Genomic DNA, 27,795 nt, shown 5'->3' on the forward strand with positions numbered 1-27,795 from the left:
TAAATCTTCTGTACATGCTTGGCAACTCGCATTTGGCAAAGAACTATGCCAGTAAGATTATTGCATGCTGGCACCACTGGTTTTATCTTTCCCACACCTTGAAGATTATTTTCTGTATCTGACACTCTTGTGTATACTGTTGAAATAGAAGACCTATAAAGTAACAGTCACAGTGTGTATTGCTAGCCAGCTAACTTTAGGGCCAGCCTTGAGAGCTGAACCTCCTTGTAACTGAGAGGTGTATGCAGAAAGTGGCTCAGAATATCTGAGTTAGGTACAGTTACACAAGTAAAAGGGATTTGTGAACATCTCTCTTTTATCACTATACACTTTTGAATGTTTGCAACTTTCTTGCCAAGTGCATCTGACTTGGATTCTAAGAAAAAAGTTCAGCCTGCTTTAGAGAGTATAGACTTCATCTGGATAAGCTAAAAGCATTGTCTGCTAGATGTGTGGCCTTCACAAATTCTTGGCTTTCTTCAAATTTAAAAATACAGTGGTTTTGTTCTTGTTTTTGTTTTTTACTGTCTCAGTGGCTGTCAGTGAGTGACCAGGTAATATACACTGACATTTGGTTATGCAACTGGGATTTCTATGAACAATTTCTGGCCAGTCTGAGAGTCATTATTTGGCTCTTTGCTTTTGGGGTCCTGAATCTAGCACTATTGAACCTTTCAGCCTCAACTGAATAAAGATACCGAAGTAGTTTGTTCATTCTCTTTATCATAGATACTTGTTGTTTATTTTTAAGGTTAACCTTTTTCAGCTTTATTGTTCATTCAGTTGGTTGTGGTGCCTAGAGATACAATCTCTCTAACATGGAGACATGCATGGCTAGAAACTAGAAAGTAAATACTGTCAGGGTTCAGTTTCTACCAAATACTGAGAAAAAAGGGCAAGAAACTTCTGTGTCGAAGTCAATGCTTATGATTAAAATACTTCAAGGAACAACAAAGCTAATAATGCCTGTGTGCTTTTAGATTGGTAGCTGTCAGTCATTAAGCAAGATGTCCTGTTATATTGTTAATGTAGCTTAAACTTAACTATTAGGCAGGAAATTGGCCCCTTCATTGATCAGCCTCCAATACAGCACATGCAGATCTCTTGTTTCAAGTAAAAAAGTGGAAAAAGGAAGCACAAGGAAAAAAAGATACTTTTTTTTTTTTTTCCTTCTTATGGCAAATATTTCAGCTGCCCCTACTTGCCAGCACAGGAATATGGTTCTACTTCACTGTAACAGCCCTACACATTAAAGAATCTAGTTTAAAGATTGCCAACAGCAAGAAGTAACCATTAGCATAAAACTGGCTTTGCTGAAGCAAATGCTTGCACAAAATTAACCTATTGAAATCATGTTTTTCAGTCTGCTGTATCTAGTTTGGAGGTGTATACATTTTTTATTTACTACTTTATTTTTAAAATTCCATGTAATTGTTAATCAGTGTGAAATATTATTTATAATATATATTTATATTCATCAAAATGATTCTGTTGCAGCAAATTGCCAAAATATTTACAGCGAGCACCTTGATATAATTGACATTTAATGAAGCCTTAGGAGGCTTGTTATTGCAAGTCAAATTTACCTCCTTTAATTCAGATTAAGAAGTAGTGTGTGTGTTACTGCACACTTCTTGGGTTGCAATTTGTAGGGAAGGACATGGACAGGCAGCAGCTCTTAAAATGTGAGAGCTGAATGATGGGATGTTTCTGTAGACCTTGTCCATGATGATAACTTGAGCATACGCTGTCTGTTCGTTGCACTCTTAGTATTTAATCACATTATACGCTGGCATATTCACCTGTTCTGTAAGGGTGATGTATCATGGGAGAGTGCTCATTCATTGAAATTTGTCTTTTATTTGGTCTGCAAGATAAAAGATTTAAGTTCTGTGAGCCTACCTCAGCAGCCTTATGCTGAAGCAATAGAGACCATTGCTGATAGCCATCACTTTTAGATGCCAAGTTTGTTTCTACTGATGTGTTGCACTATGAGTTTTTCTTGTCTTTGAGCATCATTCCAAAACTTAGAATCATAGAATTGTTTAGGTTTGAAAACAAATGTGGAAAAGGTATGTGAGAATGACAAGGCACAGGTTTTGGACAGTCTAAGACAGGGTAGCAACTGGTTGTCTTTTGCCCTTCTGAGTTAATTTCTTTTTTTGTCTCACTGAAGTGCTTACTTTATACTGTCACACCCAACTCTTTGTGTAGAAAACACTTCTGATCATAATGTTAAAAATCTGATTATTTGTAAACGCCAATAGAGGGCAGTTAAAATTTTGCTTGCTTTCTTTTCTTAAATGATTGAACTTGATTGTGGGCACTGAACCTGTGTTACCAAATAGAAGCAACTTAAACTTTACAGCCTAAAATGTTGCTTTTGTTGTCCTAAAAACGATGTTATTATTAACTAAACAGTCATAACTTTTTTTATTGGAGGTTTGCTTAATTTTTAACAAGACCAGATCAGTGTTCAAGACAGATCTGTGTTTGAAATACTGGCCAAATATATACCAGTTTATGCAGAAGTAATCAACATGTTTCTTGAGTGCAGTTACTAATTTTCTCAAAATGCTGCCTTTTTTGAGATAATTACAGATTTTCATGTCCTTATCAAAAAGCTCAAAACTGAACCATTCTCTACAGTGTACATCTCAAAGGAAACAAAATTTTGCTAGCTGCTCACAGAAATTCCTTAAAGAGCCTTTCTAATATTTAACAGAAATGGGGCTAAATTTGAGATAATTGAGCTTCTACTGTGCAAAGAGGGACTTAGATTTCACAGTGCACTTTCCTTCAGTCTTTACACTTTTTTGTAGGTTGTCAGCATAAATTGTTTCCATCTACACCTGATGGAGAAGACTTTGTTCCTGATTGCTCTATATCTCCACCCCTCTGAATTTTTTTTCAATAGGTGCACTAGGCCTTCCAATGAGGGGAATGAGCAACAATACCCCTCAGTTAAATCGCAGCTTATCACAAGGCACTCAGTTACCGAGCCACGTAACGCCAACAACAGGGGTACCAACAATGTCACTTCATACGCCTCCATCTCCGAGCAGGTATTTATTGTTAGCCAATATTTCTGGCATTGTGTCTTTCTGCAGAGCTCTTGTTAAATGTTCTGCATATTTTGCCTCAACTACTTTACAATCTGTTTAATTAAAAAAGAAGAAAAGTAGTTTCTGTTGACCATTGTGTGTGTTAGGGAAATAATACTGTTAAACAGTAAGGACTTCCTGTAAGACAGTATTTGATTTTTTTTTTTATGTAAAAGACAAATTGCTGGCAAATTCTGCTTCAGAATATAAGAGGCTGGTTTTTTTTATTGTTCTTGTAAATGTACAGTTAAAGTTTTTGTGTCAATATCATACACTGTATAAGAATATTAAGAAGGTAGTAGGTCTGAAGTGCTTGTTAAAAAAGGAGCTGTAACACCAGTTCAAATGCATAATGCTTAAATATATATCTAAACTTGACCAAGGACTTGGTTAGCATGTAATGGGTCATCTGGTATTTCTGAAGAAATTCAAAACTACATTAATTATAGAGAATAATCCAAACATGCCATATTGACACTAAGCACAAATTAAGTTACAACAGCTCAGAGTCCATCCTAGGTTAGTAATCTAAATGAGTAACCAAATACTATTGTAGAGATTCATCTCTGTGGATGGTTTTTCTCTTTCAGGGGGATATTGCCTATGAATCCTAGGAATATGATGAACCACTCCCAGGTTGGTCAGGGCATTGGAATTCCCAGCAGGACAAACAGCATGAGCAGTTCAGGGTTAGGCAGCCCCAACAGAAGCTCTCCAAGCATAATATGTATGCCAAAGCAGCAACCCTCTCGACAACCTTTTACTGTGAACAGGTAAGACTATTTAGTTGGACTGTCCCTGTACAGTCACGGACATGTTTAAATGCTGCTCTGGAAATCTAATGGAATTAGAACAAAGCTCAAAAGCTGCTTCATCTGTTCTCGTCTCCTGGCAATAAACTTTGAAGATGCTTTTGATATTCATACAAGCTTATTGAGGCCTTTAAGCTAAATCCTGTTTCTGGCTACTGAATTTCTACTGTTGCTTCTTTAAAATATGTGGTGTTTCTCTTGTGTTCCCAAGTTTGGTTTTGAAACATATCTTGGATGTTTGGGTATATGAATCCATTTAAAGACGATTCATCTGTGAGTTTGGGAAGAAATCTGGCAAGATTTAAAAACACAGTAGTTACTGTGGAAAAATAATTAACTGATTCAGACACAGTGGGGACCTAGAATTTAACATCTTTAAATTCTGGAATAATGCAGACAGTGGTTTGCCATTTGTTTAAAAATTTGGTGGTCATTTGCCTCAAGCTTCTCCATCAGTTGTGCCCTTTCTAACTCTGGGCAGGATTCTAACATAACTCATTAGGCTTTAACTGTGTTTTGATGCTGTATTTATGCTTAGTTCATACTGATAAACTTGTAGTAAAAAGTGTGTCAATTCTAATTATTTAGTGTGTGTAGTCACAGCTTTGCACAGCTGACTGCTTTCCGGGCTTCATTCCACACCCTCACAATCTGAGTGCTCCCAGTTGTGTCCTTTTTCTCCCTTCAGGCCTTCCCTAGGAGACTGACTCTTACGTGGAGCACAAACAAGCTCATGGGAGTCAGGTGCCACCTCTAACCCAATCTAATGTTTTACAAAATGGGTAAAGGACTAAGGTCAACAGCTATCTAAAGCTTGGTCAGGCTATGTAGTTCTGTGGTTTCAGACTTAAAGATGCTTTTATGAGTTACAGCAATAGAGATTTTTTTAGTAGTGGTGTATGTTCTTGGAGTAGAAGAAGACTTTGTGTCTTGCTTCTGATTACATAGAATTTGCCTTTTATTTCCTGTGATGCATAGTGACAAGTAAAGATACAAAGATTAAAAAAAGGTAATATGAAAAGATAATTTTAAATTTTAAAGTGTTTTTAAAACCTGAATATCACAAAAGGTTGAAATGGTAATATACTTAAAAATTCTGCACGCAGAGGACAACGATTTTGGAGATTGAAATATGTATAGAAAGTACTCATTTAAATACCATTCGGCTGTAGGGTAGATAATAAAATCCCTGTCTATAGGAGCATTTGAATGAAAATACTCATCTTTCACTGTTTGCATTGCTTATCATTTTCAAGAAACTGTAACTTACAAATTGAGAAGGAAATACGACTGGGACAATGACAAGTTCATATTCCACAGTTTATTAACCTATACCAGGATAGCAGCAGTTATCCCTGCAACTCTTAACATGGTTATTTCTAATCTAAAAAGAAAGAAACAAACAAAAACACCCTTGCATGAGAAATTTGATCTGTCATAAGGCTCAATTATATACCCTCAAGATAGAGTTGTATCCTTTTGGTGCTCTCACCTAGTCTAGAATTCCCAGATGGTACCAGGAATGTGTTTCTTCAGACATGTGAGGTATCAAAGATCTGGATATCTTTCAAACCCACCACCTTGAGGAAGCAGGGCAGGACAGGACCAGTCTTGGCTAGCTGTTCCCTTTCTTGATAGTTCAATCCAAAATGAAGCTTTTTTGGCTATTTCAAGTTGAAATTAAATGCTTCAGATTTGTAACTGTGGGAAAAGACCCTGTAGGGAAAATTTCCACTAGGAAAACGTTTGCCATTTTTAGTTACAGAAACTGCTAAAACATCAACTTCCATCCTGTTATGGGGAAAAAAATACATGTTGTGATTTCAAACAGGGCAGAAATTCAGAATTTCACTCAGCTGGGACCTACCTTTGGGCTTCTCAACATTACCATCTCGCACAGAAGGAAGTGGATCATTTGGAGGGTGCCTTTCCAACCATAGTTGTCCTATATGATATTTAGATGTCTTCAAATGTTTTTGCCTGACTATATGAAACTTTAATATAGTTGGTGTCCTTATGTTGCAGAGACCATCCCTATGCTCATAGTAGTACCATATATACATGATGATGATTGGACACCATAACTGATCAGCTTACAACTGAGTCATTACAAACTTGATCCCTTCCACGATCCAGCTTCACACCTGCAAATGAATGGATTGCTGCCTGACTTTGCACTATTGCATTTACTACTGCTTCATTTTTCTATATTAAATTATTGAGTAAAAATCAAGTTTGCCATAAGTTGTTGATTGACAGATGTCTGAAGACACAGTGGCAATTAAAAAAAACAAGTTAACTTGAAGTCATTCCAGTTGTCTTGATTGAGCAGTGCCTGCTGCTGCTGCTCAGAGTTTTCAGAAGTATAAAGGAAAATCATTAAAAACTGAGTTTAGGCTAATGGGAGTTGCTTAAGCTTAAAATAACTTAATTGTCTTGAGCTTTTTTTCTGCTTAATGGCTTCCACTGGGAATTACAAAGTATGTATACCCTTTTGTTTGACTTCCTGGATTTTTTTCACAGTATGTCTGGATTTGGGATGAACAGAAATCAGGCATTTGGAATGAATAACTCCTTATCAAGTAACATTTTTAATGGAACAGGTGAGTTTATTCTGATTAGTGTTGATCTTAAAATACAGTACAGAGATTATTTTTTTAGTAAGTCTAATTGAAAATGCTTTCTTCTGTTGGAGTGCAACTTTGTTATAATTTTTAGTTGTTCCATAGAAATGCTGCTCCAAGAGTCATGCTGTGAAACTGTTACTACTTCATAACAGTGAATTTAAATACTTTTAATGACAAAGGGAAAGAGTTCTGTCGAATACTCGCTGTACATCACATGTCTATAGATTACATCTAGTCAGCTAGAAATGCAAAATAGCTTATAGAATTGAAGAGGGGATCAGAGAAAAAAATATCCTTTTTCTACAAAAACATTATATAGGGTAGGAACAGTGGGAAAGCATTTTCTGACATCTCAAACTCCTTTCAAACAGCTGGTTTATAAAGCAGTCCCTTCAGTCAGGGTGTTTCAGTTGTGATTTTTGTCTGGCAATTACTTCTTCACCTAAATTTAATGAACTAAAGAGGGGAAAATATCCTTGTTCATAAATGCCTCAGGTTTGTCCATGCTGATGTTTCCGTAGGTGGCTGTATATATGAAGGAACTTGAGGTGCTGGTGACATCACAGAGTGGAAGGGTTTGGGCATCCCTTGGGGCCTTGTGGCATCATTATAGAATTGCAGCTCTGGCTTGGCCTATGTAGTATTTTCTGTTGCTAATCAAAAAATGTTCCCATGCAATTTGCACTGCATTGGCTTCACAGCTGCTTCAGCTTTATCTTACCTTATCTAAGGATGAAAGAGTTCCTTGATGCTTCTACAAATATGGGTTATTCTCTCAAATTTGTTCTTGGTAGCTCCTTAAATTTTAAACAGGCTACCTATCCTAGTACTGTAATTTTGATAGCCTGTGTTTTACACATGCAGTCTTTAATTCAAAATGAGTAGACCTTGTAACTAAATGCTGTTGACTATCTATTGTTTAAAAGCAAACCCTAGACACCTTGATGCTCTTCAGGCTAGTCTCATAACACAGAGGCTGTAGTTATTTGTAATAATTATACTGAGAGTAAAAAGATCACCTTGAAGAAAGGAAATATATCCTACATTTATCTTGCATATAATGAAGTCTTAGAGTGAAAAAGCTTAAGGGAATTTAAAATACCTGTTTTTATTGTAGATGGAAGTGAAAATGTGACAGGACTGGACCTCTCAGATTTTCCAGCACTAGCAGACAGAAACAGAAGGGAAGGAAGTGGCAATCCAACTCCATTAATAAACCCTTTAGCTGGAAGGGCACCCTATGGTAAGACTATACTTTTGAAAACTCTTTGAATGAAATTGGTATTTGCTTGATTGTCTTATGAACAACAAAAGATCAATAGGTAGTCTTCTGAAAAATGCTGACACTTGAGCTTCTAAGTCTTATTTTAAAAAAAAATAAATAACCAGTATGTCTCTGATTGGAAATTCCCCCCAGGATTTTCTGCTATTGGAACTCATCTGCTTTAGTTTTACTTTCAGTAGAAGCTGTTGGGGGGTTTTGGCCTGTATAGTATGATTTCTCTGAAGCTACTCGCTCTAGACATTTCTTAGGTAATAGCTTGCTTTCTAAGTGCATGTGTACAAGAACCGTCAAGGTCTGAGTAGTAAATTTTAGAAATAATATTTGGTTACTACAGGTGTTACTGTGTCAAAAGTCAGCAACTGTAAACATACAGTGTATTGTCTCATTTATGGGTAGTACTTGCTGTAGTATTCACTGTCACTCTTATGATGAACCTCAGATTTCAAAAAATAATGTGTAAGAATGAAGTGTTGCCAGTCAGATTCCAAGTCGGTGTCTTATGTAATTACTGCTGAACAGATTAAAAAAATAATAAAAGGAAAATCTTTAAGGTGGGTCTTGAAAAATACCAGGTAAGCTTAGCCTGAGCCACAATACTTCTTTTTTATTGTTACTGCTTTTGTAGATTTTGTCATGCATGTTGCATCAGCTACTCTAAAAAGTTGCTTTTATTACTGAAAGTTATTTTTGTGATACTTGTAAAACTTCCAAGAAAAAGTAATGCAGTGTTTTCTGACTATAAAAAGGTAGTTTTTTCCAAAGATATCTCCAACTTTAATGGGAGAGAAATAATAGATGCTGCATTATCAAGAGGAAGTAACCTCACGGATTGGACATAACCAGGGCTCTCTGCTTAAGGTGGTGGTGAGAAAGATCTGAATGAGTTAAAATGAAGTGCTACACACAGTGGAAAGTCACTACCCCAGACTGAGAAGTTACACTGAGAGTGGAGAGCTAGTATGGCTTGTGGTTTATACGAGAGTTTGTCTGTCTGTGAAAAAGCCATTACATAAAAAACTGATAGAAGATAGGAAGGAGATCCACACAGATTCAGTTCCAGCATGGACCTGGTGTTCAACATTCAGCAACACTGCTGCATAAAAAAAATAATCAGTAATTGCTCCTGTGCTTAAACAGTTTCCCCATTTTGGTGCTAGAGTAGCTGTTTGCACAAAGGTGTGGTGAACCAGGAAAGAAACTTCTCTGTCTGAAGAACTATCTTGAGCATCTGCTTAATGCAGGGGATGGTTATGTTTGTAGAAACAATCAAGCAATGGGGATATGAGGTGCACTAGACACTGTCTTCAGGAACAAAAAGTTGAAGAAAGTTTGAAACTGGGCAGAGACGTACTTTCTTCGTGCTTAGGTTATTCAGGAAAATTAGACTTCAGATAGCTTTTAGATAGAGAGTGTGCAACACAGTTATTTCATTATCAATTTTAATTCATCCAGTGGAAGAAATGGGAATAACCCTGGGTGAAAAGGGTGAACAGCAGAAACCAGATTAACTCAGTGGTTGGTTTTTTTTTCTTAAATAAAGGAACTTTTATCCCTAATTTCAGAATACTACAGTAATAAGTAATCTACTGAACTATTTTAGATCCTACACAGCTGTTAAGAATCTTTGAAAAACAGGCCCTAGATGTCCTTCTGTTTTCTCTTCCTCTAATGCAATGTTGTTTGCAAACAAATCACTGTAATACTTTTCTGTCTCACAGCAGAGTATTTGCCCATGGGTGCGTAGTGTAGGGGGCTTTTCCTTGGTGTTGGTTGGTTGGGGGGTTTGGTTTAGTTTTGGGTTTTTTTAACTGGCATTTAAAAAAAAAAAGGTTGCTTTTCAGTAGTTGGAATCCATGTTCCAATGTGACTGGCCTACTTTTTTTAAATTAGGGTCAGAGCACTGAGAGTTGCAGGCTAAATGCTTTCAGTTTTCATACTGAACTGAAAGTAGGAGTCGTTCTTATGTCACAGGCAAGTATTTCATTGGTGATATGTTCTGTTGCAATGGATGGCAATTCCTTTAAGAATATGTGCTTCTGAAGAGATTATGCTAAGAAACTCTTCATGCAATTAGGGGATGGAGGAAAAATGTGTTACGATCATAAAAGCAGTAGACCCTTCCTTCATCAGTGGATTTACTTAAATACCGCTTGAATAATGCCTGTAAAGATTATTTGATTGTTTAGACATGCAAAACAGGTGCTGTTCCTGGTAAAAGTACTGGGCTTCATTCTTAAAGCAGTGGATGTGTCTATGAATTTAACCCAGAGTGTTTCTTAGCTCACACTTAAATAAGAGGCTTTAGTCTAATATGTGTGGATGTTTTAAATGAATATGCTTTGTTTTGGTTTACTTGAGTTTTGGTGGTTTGGGTTTTTTTTTGTTTTGTTTTTGAAAGCTGTTTCTGCTGTACAGTTTGCACATGGTAAAAATGGACAGTAAGCAAGATCAACAGCAGAAAATTCTTTACTTAGCAGTCATTTCATGTTATTCCTGCTTTCATTTTGATGATAGTTGGAATGGTAACAAAACCAGCAAGTGAACAGTCCCAGGACTTTTCAATACACAATGAAGATTTTCCAGCATTACCAGGCTCCAGCTACAAAGACCCAACATCGAGTAATGATGACAATAAATCCGTAAGTACGCCTTATTCTTCTTTTGGGTGTGCGTATTACTTTTGATGATTATATTTTAAAGTGAGCACTGACTATATTTGTACTGTAAGATTTTCAAATTTACCCCCAGAATTAGTGAGAAATTTTGCATAAGCAGCATTTCATATACAACTATATATATATATATATATATATGAAATATATACTGAATACAGTAAGGGAGGAGGGAGTAAATGTGATGACACTGTTACTGCAGACTTGTTTTAAAGAATAGTAAAGAGTAAGAAATAATAATTACGGAAGATTGGGCTCTTGGAGCACAATCACAGTTTTCTTGACAGACATACTATTTACATCTCTTTCTTGATGGTTGCAAATGTGCCAACTGTATGTTTCTTGCACCTAAAATTGGCTTGAGTTACTCTTTTTTGGTATGTCATGGAGTGTTATGTGGGAGCAAAACTATGGTGAAAAATTTATGATGTGATGAGTCCAAAATATCGTCTAGTCACAGGCACTTGGGAAATCCATTGTGTATTCAAGCTCAGGTGTAAAATATTTCTTACCCTTTAATACTGTAAACTGTTGGCTCCTTAATAGTTACTACTGTATGACAGGTATACTTTAGGAAGTGGTAAATACTACATAAGGTTTGTCAGAAAAACTTAAGAGCTTCAGCTTGATTCCATTTTAGTGCCTAATTTACTGAGTGACTTGACATACTGGTTTGGAGTGCTTGACTGAAAGATATGGTCAACAGATTTCTCCATTTTGGCTTGTTTCCATCATACCAACTCTGCAAATCATTTTTATCAGAATTTGAGTACATCAGGCAAAACATCATCCAGCACAGATGGGCCCAAGTTTCCTGGAGACAAAAGTTCAACTACGCAAAACAACAACCAGCAGAAAAAAGGGATCCAGGTGTTACCTGATGGTATGTGTCATTCCACTTTTTCTTCTTGAAAAGTTTTGACAGTCATTTAGATCACCTTGTTGATTCCTCCACTTCTTGAAAGGATAAAATTAATTTGTTCTTTTTCCCCAGGTCGGGTTACCAACATTCCTCAAGGGATGGTGACGGACCAGTTTGGAATGATCGGCTTGTTAACATTCATCAGGGCAGCAGAGACAGATCCAGGAATGGTACATCTTGCATTAGGAAGTGATTTAACAACACTAGGTCTCAATCTCAACTCGACTGAGTAAGTTGCTGCTTTTTAATACTATTTTCAGTTTTATTTTTATTATGCTGTCATTCACAATAGGCTCACATGACTATCAAACCACAAGATATTTTGCCAATAAGATTTGAAAATGTAATGACAGTAAAATAAAATTTTCATAAACAAAAGAATTGTGCTTCAAGGCATACTGAGATCTTGTTATGTGAGCTTTCAATAAACCTAGTGGCTTTGCTTGTTCTCATAACTTCTTTAGCACTTTCTTCATGGAATTGACACTGAGTTTTTAATAAATTTCATGTATACATTATTTTTCAAATAATAATATTCCTTGAGGTAAATTTGATTTATGTTAGTGTAATAATGAATAGAGCATCTGCACCAAATAGTAATTTAAATGAAAATGTAGTTTTATAGTTAACTTTTAGTCATTCAGCTCACTAAAGTTTAGTCATCTAGGCTTCCTGTAGAGGCAGTAGGGAGGAAAGCAATTATTGACTGCACTAATGGTAAGTGCTTAAGATAGGTGAAATGGTAAGTGCTTAAGATAGGTGAAATGAGCCACTAGCCCAGGGTGTCTCTTTCTCTGCTAGTTACAGAAGGAACCTAGGTCATTTTGGACAAAACGGGTGTCTTCTGGGTGACTGTAATGACGAGAGAAATTTAATATCTGGTACTCTTGACTTTCAGCTGATAATTTCCCATCATTCTGTTAGCAGATTTTTACATAATGTTAGCTTTATTGACAAAATAGTACATGTATCTTAAGGTTTGCATATAAAATATTAACAAACGAAAGACCAAACAGTGTACACATGCACAGTTTCCATGTTTCACAAATTTACATGGAGTTTCATACAATCAGGAAAGATTGCTGAATGTAGAGATGAAGTTGAAAGGGAAGGCAGGGGAAAAACGGTTCCTAATTTTTCTGACTTGAAATAATTGGCATTAAAGTATGTATTTCTTTCTAGAGATGTAAACTTTTAGAAATTTTCACTTCCAGAAATTCTTTCCGTAGAGCTTACATCAAAACTTGGTCAAATTGGTATGCCACTGGCACTTAGGGTAATTGTTTTGAAATAGTTTTTAAGTTAGTTGTCTGTATTTATTTGCAGAATGTGTTACATTAACACAGTATCTTCTTCACATACAGTGTTAGTCTTGCAGGTCACTTCTCTATTGAATCCAGTAGTTTCCCCACTCCCATCAGTTCTCGCACAACATAAAAAGAATGCATAAAGAACAGTTATGCTGGCCTCGGGTTGCTGCTTCTCCTTGGTAGTCCCATAGCTTACAACAGTGACAGGGAGACTGGTCTCCTGGATCTACACAATACTTAAGTAATTTACTGTTCTTAGTACAGATTGATGAAACTTAGTTTGAGCTGATCAGCTGACGCCTTTGCTCACTAAAATAATTTCAGGTACATCTGTATCTGAATTCTTCAGCTGTTCCTAGCACATGTGGAATCCAGTTACATTGTTTGGTTATACAGCTGCTTTCTTCAGCTGTTGGTATGCAAAATAGTAGTAGTGATAATATTTTTGGTATTTTATTAAATGCTATTAATTAGTTTTAATGACTAACATAAAGCGTAAACTTAACACATCTATTAGAAAGTCTACATACAATCTCATAGGTTTATGTAGCACCTCACTGCAGAGGAATGCTAAATATACTTTGCTGTGATAACTTGTAGCTGTGTTATGCACCTTCTGAATTACAGACAGCATCCAAATTATTAGTGTGTGTTTATACATGGATGGTATATGTACCTGGCATGCTGTTTGCTGCTTTTCTTCAGCAGCTGTCCTGTAAATAGCTGGATTTTTAATTAATATTTAATAACTCTAAATAGGGTAATTAGGGTCTTGGATGGAGGGGATGGAGTTAACATTTAATGCAGACAGTTCGGTATCATAAAGTTGTTTTTACTTTATGCTACAGAAAAGCTTTTCAGACAGCTTGTGCAGTCCTCAGTGTCTGGCTTGCCATCTTGCCTTATGTTAAACATCCTTTGCTTGCTTTATGAATTTTCATTTGGAAAAGTAAAAGCATTTCACAGGTGGAAAGCCAGAATTTTCTGCCTTGTGAGGTGCTTCTGATGATAGAAGTACCTGTCTGACTTAAACATTCAGCACAATAAATGTGCTTCTTAAAAACAAAATTTTAGAATTCTGTATGTAGCTCTAATGATTTGAATTTTAACCCCTATAACTCCTGGTTTTATATAGATTTTCTATGCAGGTAGGTTAAGATTTATTTTGGCTGTTGAAGAAATGATTATGTATTGCTTTATAGTCCTGTATCTTTGTAAAGAAATATGCCTTTTATTCCTTAGGATAGCTTAAACTGCTGCATAAAAATGAAGAAGATGGCATTACTTCGGTTAATTCTTTAGAGATCATGTAGCTGTTTGTTCAGGTTCTGAAGCTTTCTGAAATGTTCATCAAAAAGACTGTAGGCTGTCCAGTGCTTCCTTGAAAAATGTTGAAGTACTTCAGTTTTATTTGTATTGTAGAGGGAACACTGTGCACAAACACTTCATTTTTTTTAATTGCATTATCTCTGTAAAATCCTGGATTCTTTGCCCTAGGAAGCCAGACTTCTGAGGGCACACATGACACTCCTCTTCTTGGGATAGCGCTCATCCATGCTTTCAGTAGAAGGAGCAGTTTCATTCTTTTCTCAACATCTGCAGATTTTTGCCACCAGAGTCTTCCTTCAGGCTCTAAAGCAGAAGTTTTTGCCAACAGTAAGATTAATTGCTCTGAAGTGAGATGGACACCACTTGATCAGTGTAGCCTTTGGCCTATATAGCTCAGCTGGGAGTTGGTTGCTGAGGTGACTTAATAGGTTTCCAGTATTTTTATAGTCATTATTAGGTCTTTGACAAGAAGGAAGCAAAGATTTGATAAGGTGTACCATACTCAAGTTTCATTTAAAAAACTTGCCGTAATAGTGTGCTATCATGGATAATTAAAAGCAGGCTGTATTAATCTGCCAAAAGTAGGCTTTGCTCAATCCTTTTTTTCAGTTCTTTACCTATTAATTAGAAAACTAATTCCTTGGTACTTCAGTCACTGCAGTAGAGTTAGAAGGTTCATAATTTTGTCTTTATTAAACTAATGGCTCCTTTTTAAAAATATAGTAGCAAAAACTATATGAAAGAAAAATGTTAAATCTTAATAAGCTTATGTTCATGCTGTGCCAAGATTTGATTTATTTGTCGACACTGAAATTTAGAAGCAGAGTAAAATCTTTACTGGTTAGCTTAAAAGAAAAGTAAAATCTGCCAGTATAAGCTTTTCCTTCTCTTTTAAATGCTAGGCTAATAAATCAGAACCCAGCAAGCTTGTGGCAGCTGTTCCTATGCAAATTGAAACCCTGTGTAAAATTGGATCCCTGGAAGGTTGGGATCCCTGGCACCCAAGTTGAAAGAATGATAGATGAAAAAGGAAATCTTCACCCTGTATATTCCCATGACACTTTAAATGCAATCTTACTCTGCATATTAAAAAGAAAATGAATAAATGTAACTGTTATAGGCAAGCGGGTTGCAAATTTCCTTTTCTCTTTCCTTCTCTCCCCAGCTAGTGATTTTGGTGTTTTTTTAGGCTTGTATGGATGGTTATGGAGTTTTTGTGGTTGGTTGGTTTGGTTATTTTTTTTTTTAACTTTGCTAAGCTTGTGCTTCTCTTTTTCAGAAATCTTTATCCCAAATTTGCATCACCCTGGGCCTCATCACCTTGTCGACCTCAAGACATAGGTAACAGAGAAATAACTATTTCATTCAATATCAATATTTGCAAATTCTATTCATTTACATGTCTTAATAGTTTCATCAATTCCGATTCTTTTTTAGACTTCCATGTTCCATCTGAATACTTAACTAACATTCACATTAGGGATAAGGTGAGTATGTGTGTATGTGTGTATTTTTTATTAATTTATTATAGTAATTTTCTAGATTTTCTTTTAGATAGTTAATGTTCAAAATCAGTGCAGGTTGTCCTCAGTTGTTTGGGGGACATTGGTGCATTAACCGATTAGTTGGATGCATCATGCACCCATTCCACCTTAAAAAAAGGGAAGACAAAACTGAGAATGGGCATGGTTAGCAAAAGTTTCTTACAACCCATATACTGTAATATTCAAATGCCATATTAAATCAAGATATTTCTATAGAGATGAGGTCAGAACTGTGGTTCAAGGTATTCTCACATTTATCTGTTGCATTCCATATCTACATGAATTGGGATTTTTTTGATAGATATGTTTCCTTTCAACTGTTGCCGCTCTGTAAGAGTGATCATTGAGAAATACTGTAAAAGATTTTTGTAATGTTACTTAATAGATTTTGAAGTGGGAAAATACAAGTAACTGTTGTTGGTTGTTTTGTTAAATAAAAAGTAGCTGAGGATACACAAAGGCAGAAAATTCTGTCTTGCCAGTTCATTACTTCTGTTTATTTTTCTATTGTATCCTTCAAGTTGTACAGGTTAACTATAAAATTGAAGAAAACTGGATTGGTTTAATAATTATTATTCTTGTTATATTAGAGTATCATTTGCAACACATTTAGCATGGAAGCACATTCTGGATATATCCTTGTGTTATTTAAGTGGGATAGTATGTCTTAAAACATTTATCTGTTGTGATTTTTCATCCTCATTTTCTTCAATCTTTTGCAGCTGGCTGCAATAAAACTTGGCCGATATGGAGAAGATCTCCTGTTTTATCTCTATTACATGAATGGAGGAGATGTATTACAGCTATTAGCAGCAGTAGAGCTGTACGTTCAAACTATTTTGTCAGTCTTTTATGATTTAATCTATTGCAGTAATGTAGTAGATGTCAAAAAACCCCAAACCCAACAAGTCAGAAACCGAAAACAGAAGCTTAGTCAATCTAAAGCTGGAAATTTATATTTTTTAAAACCTCCTCCAACCTTGGTTCAATTTTGTACCATTTTTTTTCATTTGTATAGTGGAAATCAAAAGCCTGTCTTGTGAACTTTGCGTTATTACGAAGTGCTGTGAAAAAGCGGCAGGTGCCAGTCATTACTGAGCATGTAATGTAACTGTCTTGAACAAAACAAAAACCAGGAAATAATCGTATGAGTTTGTTGCTTGAACCTACCAGACTTCTTAAAGTTTCCTATGTGATTAGTTTGAGGTGTAATAATTCTATGGAAAAGGTATGAGATCACAGGTGTAAAAATGTCTTAAAAATATTGTTTTGCTTTTAATATATTGTACAATTTTAATTGAAACCCTTAAAATTTTTGTTTATTAAGTCACATTCAGATAACTAACACTAAAAATTATTTTTCCTTCTTACTGAAAATTAAAGATTTAACCGGGATTGGAGATACCACAAAGAAGAACGAGTATGGATCACCAGGGCACCCGGCATGGAGCCAACAATGAAAACCAATACGTACGAGAGGGGAACATATTACTTCTTTGACTGTCTTAACTGGAGGAAAGTAGCTAAGGTATCTCTTTCCCCTTGTGCAGATTTCTTAAGTATGTCAACCATGTGTTTTTAGAAAAACAAAAGTAAAACTCAGCCTCTTCTCCCCCGCAACCCTACTCCCACCCCCAAATCTCAACCATTTTAACCTTCTGTAGTTTAAGTTCGCTATCTTAATTTCTGATGTGTGAGGGAATAAAGACATCGTAAAACATTGACTTGCTTGTGGGAAAGGAGGAGCTGTCTCTCGGTTTCCAGTCTTCTTTGGGACATACAAGGAATTAGAACTTTTATTATGAGTTTTGTTACAATGAAAAGCTGCTGCTTTTTTTTTTTTCCAAGTACAGAATTACAGAATGAAAAGCATTCTTTTAGAACTTGTGCTTGCGAGTATTTCATTATTTTGCTTTAGAAAATTAAGTAGGGAGCCAGCATATCTCACTTTGGAATTAAAAATTGGGGGTAGGATGAGTATTATTATTGTTTTTCAGGTACTTTCCTTGAGCATAATGCAAAACTTCTGTGCTCTGTTGTTTAAACATCAGAGTATTTTGAAATAAATCACTTCTTTTAGGGAGGAGTCATGTTTTCATGATACTTGTTTTCTGATTCTAAGCCAAGAGGCCAAGTCTTCCCTTCAAACTTTTCATAATCTTGTTCCTTTCTGTCTGTAAATACTGTCAGTAATGATCACCTTTTAGTTGTTAGCTGAAGAAATGTATAGCATTGCTCTTCATTTACTCCACCACCCCCAAAAATAATTAATTTCCAGTATCTTTCAACTTCTAAGACCATCCAACTTCCAATTCTAGCTTTCAGCCTTTAAGACCATATCATACAATGTCTTTTGCTGGCTGGATTGTGATTCCTTTTCCCTGCTAAAGCAAAGATTTTTCTAGTGCCAGAACACTGTCCGAGTACATCAGGAGTGTTAAAGTTCACTAACTGGCAAGAGGTGTGTTCTTCTGAAATAGCTGCTGGACAAAGTGATGCCTTCAGCTTCAGCTAGAGCTGAAAAGAGATACATTCATGTAATACACATATACATATAAGATTTCACCTACCTAGAGTCTGTTTGAGTTAAACAATTTGTCACGAATCTTATTCCCCATTTAAGTTAGCTACAGAAGATCTTACGGACGTGGCATGATTTTGTTTCAGGTTTTAGCTGACATGTTGGATTCATCAGTGAAAGAGGAACATTGAACTTCCATGTAGGTCACTCCTATAGGTGACAGGAGTATCACACTGCTGCTTTTCTCTATAAAAGCACTAAACAGATCAGACCAGATTAATCTTGAAGCCTTGCACTTACAGATGTGATTCCAGCATGTCAAAACTATGTTTTGTGGTTCCACATCCTTACATATTTAGTTTAAGCAGAAATCTTGTCACCTGGAGCCGAATTCATGATTTTTTTTCCTGAATAGGCATTTTACGTCTGTGAGCAAGTTGCATCTATGCGCTTGTTGCTTGAACCTACCAGCACAGATTGTGAAATATTGCATTAAATAGTTACATGTCTGTTGATGTGTTTTTAAACATCAGCTTTAAATTAAAGGGAATAAAATTTAGTGTTCTCCCCTCTGTATATTGAGATTTGCTGTCATCTAGAGATTAACTGGATATAATACTCTTTTTTTTCTTTCTTCCCCTCTCCCCCAGTAAGTTTGCTTAGTCTGTGCAAGCTCCCCTCAGAAATGAACATTTTAGTTGGCCCAAGTGATACGGGAGATTATTCAATCCATTTGCTGGTGTAACTCATTGCCTCTTCTGCCTTTGTGACCATAAGAACCAAGATTTTGTAACTGAAGTTTTTAATGGCAAGCCTGACTTGTATGGCTTTTCATAAACCCGAGGTAATTCCAAAACATCTAAGCAAAAGCATTGCTCCCCTTGGGGAAAAAAAAAAACAACAAAAAAAAAACAAACCCGAAACAGAAGGAAAGTTTTAATTTGTTGCTTGGTATACTTCCTTAGGTTTCCCAAGACACTGTTTAAAGCTACCTTGTTATTATGTAAGATAATCAAAGGGGAAATAAGTACCTTTTGAAAGGACAGATTTCTTCTTTGGAGTCAACTGAATATGTTCTATTTATTTATGAGCAATAAGAGCCTTATGTAGGTTCATATACCAGTGGAATTGACTCTTTACCCTTTATGGAAAGACATTCCTTTTACTAGGAAGAAGTGGTGCTCATTGTATAAGGGTAGTAACACCTTAGTGTGTCTCCTTTTTTTCTACCTATAGTAGATGTATGAAGTTACTACTTGGTGCTTAAACATTACTTTTGAAGACAGTATTATCTCTATTTGGGTCTTGAGTGCTGTCCTGAAATTCGGCATCCAGTACTTGGGTTGCCAGTTAGCACACTACATCCTTCCTCTTAAAGAGTAGAGATGGCTTCACCTATTAGGCATTCCTGAAAATACTGGTGTGAGAGAGATACATGTGAGAGGTGAGTCACTACTATTCTCCGGATGCTTTTGCCCAAGATCTACACAGTTTCTCTTCTTTTTACTTTGCATCCTGTAATTAATTGTCCCAACATTAAGAAGCAGTTGATAACTAGTAAGGAGAGGGACAGTATTCCCTGAAGTTTTTCACCTACAGCAATAAATTAACAGGGAACATGATTTCCCCCCTTCCTGATGTCCATACAAAGAGATAATTTCTTTTAGGTTTGTGTATTTCTTAATGTAAAAATTGGAACTGGAGTATTTTTTTTATTTTTTTTTAATTTGTATGTAATTTTAGTTTGATGCAGAATACAGCAGGCAGCTAGAGGTGGATTTGGGGAAAAATTGCTATTTTGTTACATGGGAAATGAATCACTTGCTAGAAATCTTTCTGTGACCTTTCCATGTTTGATAAATAAGAACTTAGATGTATACCTGGTGTGATCTTGGCTTTGAAAAGGAATGTTGTTACCTCCGATGCTAATTTCCAGAGTTGATATTTCCTTGGAGGAAGACTAACATAGACTTACCATAACAAGAGTGGCAGTATTTCATAACTCCATGTTGCATGAAAGCAAAGCAAAGTTTGGCCAAGTAATTTTATCACACAAATGCTCAAGTGTTAATGTTTCAGGAAGTTCAAAATATAAGAAGCTGTGAGAAAAAGTCTTCTGGTAAATTGCAGTCTCTTACTATAACTGTTTCATTATTACCGAATGCTGAGAATATCAGTTCCTTAGAAGGCTGCAGCAGTAATTTTTGCTAAACAGTTTCATTAGTCCTTGAAGCAGTCAGACAAGAATTATTTCCGTTAAGTTACTGTCTCTTACATGTGTAAATTCAGTTGTTTTTCACAGTACTGTATAAACTGATCTGTGCTCATGTATATGCTCAAATGTAGGGCAGCACATATCTTAATGTGTTGTGCTTTGCAGACATGATGCATTATGAGCTTACGTATTTATTGTACCTGTTTTAAATTATACTGCATTTCAATAGGGACTGAAATACGACTTTTTACTTCAGATAATATGAATAAACTTTAAGACTATATTTGTAAAAACATACACCAGGCATGATCTAGCAGATTTCTTGATGCTCTCCTAGATTGGTTTTAACAAAGCCCAGTAGACAGAGTGACTTCAAGAAAACATTAAATAATTAACCTTTTCTATTAGGCTGTCAGCTCTATTTTTATATTTGTAATTGATAATAGAGTGAAGAAGGAGATGCAGTGTAACAGCTGAGTAATGAGAGTTCCTAAACTGTTAGGAAATAAAATCAGATTAATTCTATGTTGATACATTACATGGTAGTAAATAGTGGACAAAATATGAATGTCAGTAAATGTAAAATTCACCTTAAATGCAAAACAAAATGCAGGAAAATGCTGATTACAGATATATGGTTTTTCATCCTAGGGCATGTGGAAAGTACAGTGTGGTTAAAGACACTTTGGTTTTTCACTGAGGATCGGGCTATGTATTTTGCTGCTGTTGAGGAGACATGACAGAGGAAGGGAAGTTGATATGATGCCAGAAATGCTTTCTACAATTGCATATTTACTGAAATCCTGATTTAAATTGCCTGAAATAATCTGTCTGGAATTTCTCCTTTGAAAAGTAACGGGAATTAATCCCGCTTAAGGAACAAGAATATAAAACCCTTTTACTTTGATTTTTATAGTTACAAAACATGGAATTCTTTATGCGAGAGAAGCGTTTATTTGCTTGTAAGGGTTGTTGCCTATATTAAATTACTCCTTTTCCTTCTAAGATCAATATTAATTGACATACTTTCATAATAGCTAGAATGTTAAATCTGTTCTTCTAATAGAGATGTGCCATAGCATTTTAATTTGGCCCATAATTTAAATCTGGGTCTTTGCATCTATCTTTAAGACAACATAAATGCTGCTTCTTTTGGTTCCATTTGGAATTTTTGAGCTAGGCGTGGGATTTCTACCATCTCCTTTGGTGAACTTTACACAGTCCAGAATATTTTGTCCCCAGGACACTTTCTGTTCTGGTAATTTTTTGTTTTGTTTAACTCTAGTAATGCTGTGGATCATCTTAAGCAGTTCTGTTCTATCTCTAGTATTCTTGCCTCTTATTATTTCTACATGTGCAGGCTGATGTAACTTTACCATCAAAATCAGTTTTCAGAGTGACATGAGAAGTGATGGATTTCTTTGCATAGAGCAGTTCATTTAGTGTCACATGTGTGCCCTGAGTTTCCATGCACATTTAGTAATCACTATTCTTGCTTAATAAAAGGTATTTAATTTTCAAAAATTACTTCCATGTAGAAAATAAAACAATTTAACAGGTATTTGTCAATTAATAAATGTCACTTCTTTGGGGTTTTTTTTTACATTTTATTTTTATCTATTTATATTAAAAAATATCAGTGGTACTGTTCACATCCTAAATCACAGTGGCCACTGGAATCAAAAGCAAAACAGTAAACTATATCTCTAATATAAGTATTTTCTATATGTAATAAATAATTGCCTTTTAGTCTTCAAAAATATTTGGTCAGTGAATTCTTTTATTGGTATTGTCAGATACAACTTGAGGTGTCCTCGTACACTACTGGATATTGGATTTGAGCATTGCTGTTACTGGGATGCAAATCAAAATCAGGCTGGTTTAAGCCCTTTTATTTTAAAAATCAATGAAAGTTTGAAGTATGAACTCCCATGTAAAGGAAACTTGGTAGGGAATCCTCTTCCTTCTTCTAAATGTGGGGCTTCCAGTTTGTGACACACAAGAGCTACCCAAGCTCCTAAACATTTCATTCAGATACACACCTTGTTCACAGCTATTACTGCTAAGAGAGGCACACAACCACCTCAGGTTTGGAAGGCCCTTTTTAGGCTACTGATACTATCTCAGCAGTTTAAATAGCTGTTTTCCATGGATAATTTTGAAGGCATTTCACAGCACGGGGAGGTCCAGGTAACTGATTGAAACTGAACATAGGTTGATAGCAATCTGCGGATCCTTCCATGATTATGTGCAGAATGGAAACTTTGAAGGTCATGAATGGGAGAGGAGTTTTAGTGGTATTTTTTTCTGTTCTAAAATGACTTCAGAATTGGTGAAGATGCACCCAGCCTAAACCAGCATCTCTTCAGTATTTGCACGTGTATGTGTATCTGCACAGAAAGGGAGCATACACCAACTGGCACACAGTGTTAATTAGGAATGCCAAAAGCACTTCTATGTATGACCTAAAGAAGCCCAAACAAACAAGACAGACAAGCCCACCACTGATATAAAAGAACACACCCAAAAAACTGCCAACTAACTAAAATACCTCTTGGTTAGAGAGTGAGGAACAAGGATAGAAGCAGATGTGCAGCACTTCTGTGCAGATGGCTGTAACCTCACAGGGTTTCGTTAGGTCTTTCCAGGTTTAGAGACAGTATTCTCTGAGGAATACAGACTTACTGAATGCTTAGCATTTCCCCTACTTTGTTTCCTTACCATGTTGAATGTTCTCTTGATGCTAGATGGGCTTTGTTTTGCCTTAGTGAAGGATGGTCTGAGAATTGGATTTCCTAGATTGTATTTTGGGTCTTGCATTGACTTTGTCTTTAATTTGCTTTGGCTACCTGCAAAACTGGAATATTTCACTGTTAAATCACTTTAGGGACTTCTTAAATAGTCTATTCACTACTCTTAGTGTGAATCTCTATGTAGAAATAGGTAATCTTGCTTTGCAGGTGCATACGATGTTCTGCTGAGGTTCTCAACTGAGTTAGGCAAAATAATGTGCATGCCTGAGGTAGCTGTTGTTGAATTACCAAGAAGTACCCTTGAAGGACGATTCTGAAACTTCTGCTTACTCTGTTACTTGAATGAAGATGAAATGGGGATGAGACAGTTAAACTGTGAAACTATCTGAGAAATACAAGATTTCAGCAAGTCATTGTATGTTCTTGCATGAATGGAGAAACAGGCACAAAATGCCAAAGTGCACTAATTAGGGTTGTGTGCATGAGTTAAGGTCACAGGGATGGAGGTTGCTCTTTTCACTGTAAAAATTGGGATGCATTTAGGCATTGAGGGTGGTTATGAACCACTTTGTAGTAGCTGCTGTAGTCAAGAGTAGGAATTCCTACTGGATCACTTAAATGATTTAAAATTGCACAAACCAGACGACCTCAAACAAAAGTTAGGTGATTGTGCTGGTGAGACAGTAAACCTGCTTATTTACGAAGTGGTAGCTTGTCTGTCATCCAAGTACGTGGGCAAAGGCTTTTATTCTAGCTGTTCATGAAACACAGAAAATTTCTCATGTAAGATCTTGGCCAAGTGTGATACAGGAGCAGTTTGCTCAGAATGTAGCTCTTGGATGAGTCAGAAGCATCGTATCGGAGTATGAAATGTGGGGGAATATTTTGTTAAATTCTAGTTTAAGTAGATCTCAGTACTTTGTCTCTAGCATTTTAGATAGTGTTTCCCAAGGAGAAACCTAGCTAGTTTGACTTACAGTTGGGTCTGATAGTATGCCACAAAATAGTCCCAATGTACAGGTCTTCTCTGTACATCTGATATGTTGAAAGAAGCTTTTATTCGTAGTTCAGCTCATGCCACGATTGTGTATTTGTTTTTTCTGTGTACATATATACAATTGTTTGAGATCATAACTAGTGTTTTGAGAATAATGTAGCATGGAAAAGAGTAGGAGAACTTGCATATTGTGAGTAGGATGGCTTAGGATATTGACTTCTTCCTGCTTAAAGTATTGAATCTGAGACAGCCAAATCATGTGTTTCTACCTTAAGGTAAGTTAGGACTTGACCTCTTGTGTGTTTGTGCTTTTCAAGTGTGTCTGGTAGAAAGACCAGGTCTCACCAGCTAAGTGACTGGTTGTTTGATTTGGTTTTGTCTTTTTATTTTAATTGTAGGAGTTCCATCTGGAATATGACAAATTAGAAGAAAGGCCTCATCTGCCATCAACCTTCAACTACAACCCTGCTCAGCAAGCCTTCTAAAGACTTCCCTTTTCTTGGGGTATGGCTGTCTCAGCACAATACTCAACGTAACTGCAGAACTGATGTGGCTCAGGCATCCTGGTTTTAATTCCTTGAGGATCTGGCAATTGGCTCATGCGAAGGGTCACCATTTGAGGTCCTGCCTTACTACTTATGTGCTGCCCAACAACTAAATTTGTAATTGTTTTTCTTTAGTTTGAGCAGGGTCTGAATTTTTGTTTTTGTTTTATTTTTTGCCAGCAGACAAGCTTGGGTCTGTAAAGACAAGCGAGTACACTGACAAAAGTTTACCACTTAGTTTTCCAAAATGTAAAAACAAAAAAAAAGAAAAAGACAAAAAATTAGACAACAAAATTTGCATTGTTCATTGTAGCACTATTGGTAATAAAAAATGTTTGTGCATTTTTATGTGAAGATCCTTCTCGTATTTCATTTGGAAAGATGAGCAAGGTTTGCTTCCTTCATTTTACTTCCCCTTCTGTTTTCGAAAGGCAGTTTTCGCCAAGCTTAATGCAAGAATATCTGACTGTTTAGAAGAAAGATATTGCCACAGTCTCTGGTTAGTTTCCAGAGTTGTGTATTACTGAGCTTCATCTTTCCAGAATGAGCAAAACACTGTCCAGTCTTTGTTACGATTTTGTAATAAATGTGTACATTTTTTTTAAATTTTTGGACATCACATGAATAAAGGTATGTATGTACGAATGTGTATATATTATATATATGACATCTATTTTGGAAAATGTTTGCCCTGCTGTACCTCATTTTTAGGAGGTGTGCATGGATGCAATATATGAAAACGGGACATTCTGGAACTGCTGGTCAGGGGACTTCTTTGTCGCCCTGTGCACTAAAGGGCCAGATTTTCAGCAGCCAAGGACATCCATACCCAAGTGAATGTGATGGGACTTAAAGAAGTGAACTGAGACAATTCACTCTGGCTGTTTGAACAGCAGCGTTTCATAGGAAGAGAAAAAAAAAAAAAGATCAATCTTGTATTTTCTGACCACATAAAGGCTTCTTCTCTTTGTAATAAAGTAGAAAAGCTCTCCTCACTGCAGTGTTGACTTTGATTTGAGATTGTGAAATTATTTCTTCAACAATGAAAAATGGAAAAAAACCCAAAAGTTGAAGTATTAAAACTATCAAGCTGTACAGTGGTTAAGACACTTGAAGAGTCTTTTTGCTGCTGACAAGTAAATTTATGAGAGTTCTGTATTCCAGCCAAAAAGTTTGGTTAACCTTGATTTCAGATCCTCTCTCTATAACAGCAGATAGCAAATCATTTTTAGAAAGGTGGGTGGGGAACATCTCAAATGATAAAGATGTTTCAAGAATTCATCACAGAAGGAACATTTAGAAGAAACTTAGGTTAGAGCTGATCGTAGCTTAATTCCAGGTTGGTATTTTCCCACTTAACCCAGAAATACATTTCATTTGATGATCACTACTACTTGAGCCTCCAGATGGAAACAAACATGAATATATACTGATTCTGAAAATTGTAACTGTTCTCTAGAGGGGAGGAATTAAAACCTGAGCCATTTGGATAGTTTCGTTGATGTTACTGCCACATGCTGCTAGTGGTGCAAACCACTTCAAAATTCTTGAAATGACTAACGCAAATCAAGTTAATGAATTGTGGGGGTTTATTTTTTAGGTTTTGACCTGGTTTTCTGTATAGTGCAAAACCAGCTTATTGGCATGTATTGAGTTACACTTGGAAACTGGACCATTAATGGCATTGCTGTGACTCTGTATCAGCTATATTGCAATTTTAAATTTTAAACTTTTTTATATCTATTTTAGTGAGAGACATAAAAATGTAAGCCTATTGATTATGGGGCTTTTATAAAGCCAGCTGCTTTCAGAACTTGAAAGGAGAGGATGGTTATAATTGAGGTGATGGCTAAAAGAGCTGAAAAAGATGGTGGCTTTTTCTATTTGTCTTTTTTTTTTCTTTTTCCTATTCCTTTTTTTCTTCTTTTCTAATTCTCCTGCCTTTTCCTCCTCCATTTTTTTCTCCTTTTCTCTTAGAGCAGATACAAACATTTATTTGACTGTTCAAACAAATTATGCATTTTAAACACGATAATTTTCTAAAAGCATCTTGCTCACTCCACAATTAATTTTACACTTACTGTCAAAGGTCCATCATGATCTTTGCTTTTTTTTGTTTGTTTTATTTTTAAGGATTCCTAAAATGATGTTTACATCTTCAAATCAAATGTGATTATTTCTTCCTATATGGGCTTAGGGGTTTTTAGTGTAATTTTTCATCTGCATAACCGATCTCATGGAAATGAACAACAGATACGGTAAATGGAGCAAGATAAGGTGCCCTTTTTCATGTAACTTACACTACTAAATGCCTATGGTACTTTAGAAAGCTGGAGTTTGGAATTTAAGTTCTCCAAAAGGTTACTTTGATGATACAATTGTATTCAGCTTCATGATACGTCCAAAATGCAAGATGCTTGATTTTAGCAAACTTCCCACCTGTGAGCAAGGAGCTGGGGACTTGCTCCTTCTAAGGGGAAGAACACTCTGGCTCTCGTTTGTTGATTAAATATGCATATATGGAGGCTTTAAAATATGTGACTTAGTTTCATGTTACACTCTGGGTTGGAGCAGGAGAGAGGCTTAAACAGAAAACCAGGTGTAAAATGGGAAACACTTCTTAGCTAATACCACAGTAATAAAAAAAAAGGAAAGAAAACCCATACTGCCTTTATTTTCTGAGAGGAAGAAAACCTCAGGCCTTACACACATTTACACACATGGCAACTGAATTGACCTGCAGATTCTCAACACTGTCAGTTAAGGTCTGAGGCTTAGTTATGTTTTTACATTTCACTAAAGCTATTAAGGGGAGAAAACAAAATGCTATTTTAAGAATACATTTATTTGAGGTGGGTCCTTTACTCATAATTAGAGCATTGTATGACAACATGTGAGGTAAGTTCTCAGTAGTAACCTCAGTGCTCTTGGAAACAAGTAGAAGTATTTCTGTTTCCGGTGTGATTAACACACTTCTCATAGTTACTGCTCCTTACTGTGTATTTGTTTATTGAGTACTTAGTTCTACTTTCTCTGGCAGTCCACTACCCTGAATTTTCAGGGTTACAGTGGGTTTCACCCACTTGATTATCCCCCAATACTGCAGAAAGCACTTGCAATTATTTTAATAGTATTACTTAAGCCACCCGGCTTGTAGGG

General features: G+C 36.0%; 1 protein-coding gene across 7 annotated transcripts in view; it reads left to right on the top strand.

Annotated features, from left to right (window-relative positions):
- The window catches only part of CNOT2 (CCR4-NOT transcription complex subunit 2), a 91,471-nt gene extending 65,840 nt beyond the window's left edge, over positions 1 to 25,631 (top strand). For 5 of the 7 annotated variants that reach the window (XM_062613724.1, XM_062613723.1, XM_062613722.1 and 2 more), the window contains 12 exons: positions 2,918 to 3,065; positions 3,695 to 3,877; positions 6,440 to 6,519; positions 7,661 to 7,786; positions 10,343 to 10,467; positions 11,263 to 11,383; positions 11,495 to 11,651; positions 15,341 to 15,402; positions 15,499 to 15,548; positions 16,328 to 16,428; positions 16,989 to 17,133; positions 24,490 to 25,631. In XM_062613724.1, coding sequence (XP_062469708.1) covers positions 2,918 to 3,065; positions 3,695 to 3,877; positions 6,440 to 6,519; positions 7,661 to 7,786; positions 10,343 to 10,467; positions 11,263 to 11,383; positions 11,495 to 11,651; positions 15,341 to 15,402; positions 15,499 to 15,548; positions 16,328 to 16,428; positions 16,989 to 17,133; positions 24,490 to 24,576 — 1,385 coding nt within the window. In that variant the 3' untranslated portion in view covers positions 24,577 to 25,631. The remainder of the gene's footprint in view (positions 1 to 2,917; positions 3,066 to 3,694; positions 3,878 to 6,439; positions 6,520 to 7,660; positions 7,787 to 10,342; positions 10,468 to 11,262; positions 11,384 to 11,494; positions 11,652 to 15,340; positions 15,403 to 15,498; positions 15,549 to 16,327; positions 16,429 to 16,988; positions 17,134 to 24,489) is intronic. The other 2 variants (XM_062613727.1, XM_062613728.1) reach the window with 2 other exon arrangements.
- Positions 25,632 to 27,795: the final 2,164 nt, after the last annotated feature.

The sequence above is a fragment of the Pezoporus occidentalis genome, unplaced genomic scaffold (genome assembly GCF_034315485.1).
Source record: "Pezoporus occidentalis ecotype Australia unplaced genomic scaffold, CSIRO_AGI_Poc_V1 ctg17, whole genome shotgun sequence".
Taxonomy (NCBI): domain Eukaryota; kingdom Metazoa; phylum Chordata; class Aves; order Psittaciformes; family Psittacidae; genus Pezoporus; species Pezoporus occidentalis.